This window comes from Tachypleus tridentatus, chromosome 8 (assembly GCF_004210375.1).
Source record: "Tachypleus tridentatus isolate NWPU-2018 chromosome 8, ASM421037v1, whole genome shotgun sequence".
Taxonomy (NCBI): Eukaryota; Metazoa; Arthropoda; class Merostomata; order Xiphosura; family Limulidae; genus Tachypleus; species Tachypleus tridentatus.
This window is the reverse complement of record NC_134832.1, coordinates 60,647,431-60,655,109: the sequence shown is the minus strand read 5'-3', so window position 1 is coordinate 60,655,109 and position 7,679 is coordinate 60,647,431. Positions and strand designations below refer to the sequence as shown.

General features: G+C 36.7%; 1 protein-coding gene and 1 long non-coding RNA gene across 2 annotated transcripts in view; one reads left to right on the top strand and one right to left on the bottom strand.

Moving 5' to 3' along the window:
- The first annotated feature begins 457 nt into the window (after positions 1 to 457).
- LOC143222478 (amine oxidase [flavin-containing]-like) overlaps positions 458 to 7,679 on the top strand; it is an 82,770-nt gene continuing 75,548 nt past the window's right edge. Inside the window, 1 exon segment of the mRNA XM_076449069.1 lies at positions 458 to 709. Within this exon segment, the coding sequence (XP_076305184.1) occupies positions 664 to 709 (46 nt within the window). The 5' untranslated portion in view covers positions 458 to 663.
- Positions 4,840 to 7,356, bottom strand: LOC143224161 (uncharacterized). Its single transcript, XR_013013242.1, has 2 exons — positions 7,217 to 7,356; positions 4,840 to 6,938 (listed from the first exon to the last, which is right to left on the bottom strand). It is a non-coding gene; the product is annotated as an uncharacterized LOC143224161 (long non-coding RNA).

Below are 7,679 nucleotides of genomic sequence, written 5' to 3'. Positions count from 1 at the left end.
AAGAAAATTAGTTAACGCATTGAGACAAGTATTGCGAAGTTTAAGATTCCGTATTTTACGTGTTAATTGTCATTAAAGTAATGACACAATAGTCGTTTTTCTAACAGATAATTTCGTACAAAATCTACATCTCTGATGAAATGAAATTTGTGGATAATCTTGGATCTCACAAAGTCTCCTTAAAGGATATATTTTCTTTTAGTACACTTTTGTTTTTATTTATATTATTTTTCAAATTGTTGATAAAGGTAAATTGATGTAGGTAAATAATAATTAGTTTTTAGCACAACTGTTTTGGAAGTGGAGTGATATATAGACGACTTGAATGAGTAATGTAGAAAACCTTATTTAAAATTTAATACGGTAATAAACGTACAACGTTTTATAACATTTTGTCATCACTAAAGGTACAATTTCCTTACCTCATCATCGAATTAAAAGTTTGGTAATTTTTAAAGTACTCACTAGATGACGCTCATGACGTTTTTGGGTGATATTTACTGACTGGAACGTTCACAGTGCGCAAGGCGACTACGGAGCTTATGATTATATATAGTATTAATAGTAATGTAAGTTTCTTCTCCATCTTGACTGCAAACCAACGACACATTGTAAAAGGCAGCAAATCCCGAACCACTACCTTAATAAGAGAAACAGTAGAAGATGAGTACAGAAGCACCAGTGATCGTGGTGGGAGCTGGTATCAGCGGTAAGTTTCATCACACTTTTCGGTTTATAACTACTGAATTAAAAAGCTATTCGTAACTGGTAACCTTGAGTGTTACAGCATACTCTGAAGCCTTTCGCATGTGCAGCTCGGATTAAAAAAATGAAAAGTAGTTAAGATTATGCAGTGAAAAGAATTGGAAACCAGCGAAATATTAGAAAATCAAACGTTTGTAACATATATATATAGTGACTTGTAGGAGACAAAAGATAGATTAGAAATGGTCTTTATTTATGTTTGTTTGTTTGGAATTAAGCACATAGTTACACACTGGTCTATCTGTGCTCTGTGGGAAAAAATAGACAAGGTAAATTGATCAGTTATATTTCTTTTCAGCAAATATTGGAACGCAATTATTTTAAAACATTGCATGTGATGAACAAATATAGCCTTACGTTTAAGGACTAGTTGATAAACAATTTGCACTATCATGTTTTCCAGCTGTTGAACCGATAACGACTTCAATAATCGGGTCTCGTTAGCAAATTTACGAAATAACTATCTATATTTTTGAATATCGACCAATATATTTCTCTGTGAAACAACAGTCATTATTTACAATTATGATGTAGTTCTGTCTCGTTACTGAACTTTAAATTAAAAGTTTCAAATAAAACCTAAACATTTCAAAATATATGAAAAAATTGTTTTTTTTATTTTTAAATGTCCGTGAAATTTGCTTCATTTTGTCTTTGTGCACTAAAAAGCTTTGCTGCTAGAAGAAAATGATATAAAAACTACAAAATACCTCTGCTTTTAACTTACCCTTACTGAGAATAAAGTATTTACAACTAATTAGTGGCAAAATGTATACATTATCTACATCTGTATTCTCTATAGTAGTACACTGGTTTTGGTATTATATTACACCGTTCAAAACGATCCAGTCTGGTGACTGTTGAGGCCTAGGCACAATGCCATTTTTTAGCACATTTGAAATGTCTAAGAATAGAAGGTTAGGTGTGGAAGACTCATACCTAGAGAACCACATTTCTCAGTAAGTTAACATACATAACAATAACTAGATATATAAGGATCTTCGAAAATGTTCTGTTTGAAGAGAAAATAAAAGTAAGATAAACAAATATTTTTATTTCTTGAATTTGAAGTTCATATGCCGTGTTATATTGTAGCTCACAGAATTCATATCCATTATTGTGATTCATGGCACGCGCACATTTTGCTGACGTTACAACAATACAAAATGCGTTAAGTGTGCTTATATGACGTCATTTTAATATCTGCTGACTGTTGATAACACGCTAATGTATACTAATGCGAGTGGGTAAAATAGATGACCAGTTCAAGTGGCCTTCAGTGAAGATAACTTCCCACAGTTTGCTTACACTGCGGCAAACTGTGTTAGCACTTGTCTCTTTTTCCTTTTGAAGATGTTATGAAAGTAGCAGAGTAAAAACTGTGTTTACAAAACCACTTTACAAAAAAAGCCACTTGTTTTCCAACATGTCCTATTCAGATGAAACTGGTGTTAATGTGAGGAAGTGAAACTGTTTTGCTCAACTAACCACCAACACGATTAACTACTGGCACGACTAATCATTAACATAACTAACCACCAACACGATTAACTACTGACATGACTAAGTACTAACATAACTATTCACTAACACAACTAACCAATAACACGATTAACTACTGACATGACTAAGTACTAACACAACTAACCACTAACACCATTAACTACTGACATGACTAAGTACTAACACAACTAACCAATAACACCATTAACTACTGACATGACCAAGTATTAACACAACTAACCAATAACACGATTAACTACTGACATGACCAAGTATTAACACAACTAACCACTAACACGATTAACTACTGACATGACGAAATACTAACACAACTAACCAATAACACCATTAACTACTGACATGACTAAGTATTAACACAACTAATCACTAACCCAATAAACTACTGACTTGACTAAGTATTAACACAACTAACCAATAACACGATTATCTACTGACATGACCAAGTATTAACACAACTAACCAATAACACGATTAACTACTGATTAACACAACTAACCACTAACACCATTAACTACTGAACGATTAACTACTGACATGTATTAACACAACTAACCACTAACACGATTAACTACTGACATGACATTACGAAATACTAACACAACTAACCACTAACACCATTAACTACTGACATTACTAAGTACTAACACAACTAACCACTAACACCATTAACTACTGACATGACCAAGTATTAACACAACTAACCAATAACACGATTAACTACTGACATGACTAACCACTAACACCATTAACTACTGACATTACTAAGTACTAACACAACTAACCACCAACACGATTAACTACTGGCACGACTAATCATTAACATAACTAATCACTAACACGATTAACCACTGACTTCACTAAGTACTAACACAACTAACTACTAACACGATAAACTACTATATTAAGTAATTTTATAAATGTAACGACAATAAATTAAATTGGAAATAAAAACTAAAAGTAAAATATGACACTACATCACACAGTAACTTCAACATACATCTACTCTCTCGTGGCTTTACATCTCAGAGTAAATTTAACACATCTATCTTTTCGTGACTCTACATCAAATGGCTGTAAAAGCAAGCATAATTAGTGATGAAGCTTCGAATTACCGACACACATGTTGCCAGTTAACCGTCCAACCGATCTGCTAGTTCCTAGGTTGCCAGTCGACCGTCAAAGCCATCTGCTAGTTCCTAGGTTGCCAGTTAACCGTCCAACCCATCTGCTAGTTCCTAGATTGCCAGTCGACCGTCCAACCTATCTGCTAGTTCCTAGGTTGCCAGTCGACCGTCCAACCTATCTGCTAGTTCCTAGGTTTCCAGTCGACCGTCCAACCCATCTGCTAGTTCATAGGTTGCCAGTCGACCGTCCAAGCCATCTGCTAGTTCCTAGGTTGCCAGTTGACCGTCCAACCCATCTGCTAGTTCCTAGGTTGCCAGTCGACCGTCCAACCTATCTGCTAGTTCCTAGGTTTCCAGTCGACCGTCCAACCCATCTGCTAGTTCATAGGTTGCCAGTCGACCGTCCAAGCCATCTGCTAGTTCCTGGGTTGCCAGTCGACCGTCCAACCCATCTGCTAGTTCCTAGGTTGCTAGTCGACCGTCCAAGCCATCTGCTAGTTCCTGGGTTGCCAGTCGACCGTCCAACCCATCTGCTAGTTCGTGGGTTGCCAGTCGACCGTCCAACCCATCTGCTAGTTCCTGGGTTGCCAGTCGACCATCCAACCCATCTGCTAGTTCCTAGGTTGCCAGTCGACCGTCCAACCCATCTGCTAGTTCATAGGTTGCCAGTCGACCGTCCAACCCATCTGCTAGTTCATAGGTTGCCAGTCGACCGTCCAACCCATCTGCTAGTTCCTGGGTTGCCAGTCGACCGTCCAACCCACCTGCTAGTTCCTAGGTTGCCAGTCGACCGTCCAACCCATCTGCTAGTTCCTAGGTTGCCAGTCGACCGTCCAACCCATCTGCTAGTTCCTAGGTTGCCTGTCGACCGTCCAACCCATCTGCTAGTTCCTAGGTTGCCCGTCGACCGTCCAACCCATTTGCTAGTTCCTGGATACAAATTCTACCACAAAATCATCTCTTTTTCTCGGATTCAGAAGTGAATTTCTACGAGCATCAATAATGTTTCTTTTTAAAATAAATTACTAACATCAAGCGCAAAATATGTGATATTTGTATACCATGCGTGAAAAAGAAATTGGTTTGCAAGCTTGTGTGCATGTGCATTGTGATTTAAAACTTTCGGTTGCACACTTTTGTTAGCAAGTTCTTATGAGTATGATTATAAGAAGTATATTTCTTTACTGCCTGTCTGAATTAACATAACCCAAGCGTGTTCTTGTTACTTTACTGAAGTGAAACAATTAGCATCAAAAATACATTTATGTTGCAATAACTGTTATCTATTTGTAGGTGTAATTAGTATTGCTATGGCAACAGCACGAGAAACTATTAATTGTATCCCTCTGATCGCGAAGGTTCTGGGGATATGGCGGTGACATTGTCTGTCCGTGTGTCTGTAAACATCCACTTTCCATACGCCAATTAAAACAATAAAATAGTATATTTGTAACTAAACTTTACAGGTCCTTTCCCTCGGAGAATCCTATTTCGTTTGGATTAAAAAGTGAAGTTTATAAATTCGATAAAAATAAACTTGGTTTGAGACATAATTACGAAACATGCACACAAACAACCACGTTAAATGTATCAACATACCTCAATCAAACCAAAGAAAGAAGCTAACGGTCTGTATGTATGTGAAGAAAAGAACTGGATGAAAGTCAGAAAAATGACAAAAGGGGTAGCAGATAAAACATGTTTTTTTTTAAGATTGTTTATTTAAATAAAAATGAAAAAAACACATTAACGTTTCATGTAAACTAATAACTGATTAATTAACACTTCAATAGAAAGGTCCACCGGTGGGACAGCAGAAAGTTTACGGACTTGCAATGCTAAAATACAGCGTTCTATTCCCGCGATGGACACAGTAGATAACTCAATGTGGTTTTCTTTTTAAAACAAACATACACTATAAAAAAGAAACGGTGACCGTGGTCAAACTTCTGTTCTAGTTTACACGTTGAGAAACGAGGTTAAAATGTTTGTTTGGCTGTTGTTGAGCTAAACAATGGACTACCTGTGCTCTGTCCACCACGGGTATCGAAATCCGAATTTTAGACTCTTATGCTTACATGCATCACTGAGCATCTAAGGAGAAACGGTAGTTTTCCTTCTGGAATATTCTTTACTTGTTTCGGGGATAAGCATCCCATAATTATCCCACATAAAACTACACAATGGCCAAGCTGTGCTCTGCCCACTACAGGTATCGAAACTTGGATTTTAGCACTGTGAGTCAGCTGGCATACCACTGTGCCACTGGTGGGCAGTTGAGATAATCTTGTGAAGTGTGATTGAGCTTACATCTGAACTGACCACTAATAAATAATAATAATTCTAATCCTTATAGGTTTTGGTTTTGTTGTGTATTGATTTACAGAAGTGTCAGAAACAGTTTAATGTTTGAAGGACGGACATGATGTATCACATCTGAACATTTAAGTTTACCGAAAGTTTACCCGAATATTTGACTGGGATTGTTTTACTGTTTCTAAGTTGGGTGCCTCGGATGATGTGTGGGTCTCACGTTCTAGACGTGGTTCTCACTAAATACGATTCACTCTTTCAACCGCAAATGTGTCATAAGAGTCAGCATTAACTACGCTATTCAATCAACATTATCCATTTGGAAATATAGTCCGCAGTTCAGAACGGCTATACCCAACCCACTGATCTGGCCGTATAGCATCTTTATGTAAGCATGAGGTGATCAGATAAAAAAAAAATTCAATTGACTCAACTGAGATAACCTGGAGTACTCTGTGCTAAAGAAGCTAAATTTATATTACAGAATGAAACCACATCATTCAGTTAATTTGCTTCGTCTCTTCTCTTCTTACAAACGTAAAATTAATTCCGAACGGCTCATGAATGAAATTTCAAAATCAAGGTGTTGCATACAGCGGACACTCAGAATCAAGGTGTTGAATACAAGTGGACACTCAGAATCAAGGTGTTGAATACAAGCGGACACTCAGAATCATGGTGTTGAATACAAGTGGACACTCAGAATCAAAGTGTTGAATACAAGTGGACATTCAGAATCAAGGTGTTGAATACAAGTGGACACTCAGAATCAAGGTGTTGAATAAAGCGGACACTCAGAATCAAGGTGTTTAATAAAGCTGACACTCAGAATCGAGGTGTTTAATAAAGCTGACACTCAGAATCAAGGTGTTGAATACAAGTGGACACTCAGAATCAAGGTGTTGAATACAAGTGGACACTCAGAATCAAGGTGCTGAATACAAGCGGACACTCAGAATCAAGGTGTTGAATACAAGCGGACACTCAGAATCAAGGTGTTGAATACAAGTGGACACTCAGAATCAAGGTGTTGAATAAAGCGGGCACTCAGAATCAAGGTGTTGAATAAAGCAGACATATGTTCTTGATTTAGTATTTCTCTTTTTTTGCATGTTTTGAACGTTAAGCTATAAGTATATTATAAGAGTGGCAGTCAATCTCCTAGCGTGGATGGTAGGTTTTCCTGCTGACTGGCTACCGTTCTTCTGGCCACTAGTTCAAAACAAATAGTCCTATTAGCACTGTCATGAATGTGAAATACAAAACAGGCTTATTGAAACAGACTAGAAAGCAGACATATCTGTTGTTGACAAAAGAATAACCTTTGTTGTATCAAGTAATTCGACGTTAAGACAAATCTCGTAATAACATAGGTTTATACTTTCTGTATTTACATTTATCATTGTAGTGGACATATAAACATATGAGTTTTGAATATGTTATATCACATATACTAACAAATAATAGTATTATATACAAAAGCTATCTACCATGAGAAGACAGTGTAGAAAAGAACCGGAAAAGTCAGTTTATTGGAGCAGGGAACAAACACGTGCACTTTCTAAATCATGACTCTTGAAACACAGATAAGAAAATTAAACATGTTAAAAAGAAAATGTTTTGATACTGATCTTATGCATTGCAAAAACCAAATGGGTCCAATCAACACTCTGCTACGAAACTGACATTCTGGAAAAAACAAATACTGATACATCACCAGTGTTTTTCGCAGTGCATCGTGTTTTAAGACATCAATTCAAACTCAGATATCAGCCAAGTACACTGATAACTCAAATTATTTATCAAGATGTTTACAGTTCACACTAAAAATTTAATAATAAAACCACTGAACAAGGAGAGAACGCAAGGTAGATGTAGTAATATAACAGTTGAACTACGTGATAGATTGTAGATAAATAGAGTGGAGTGATTTCTGAATAACGAAAGAAGAGT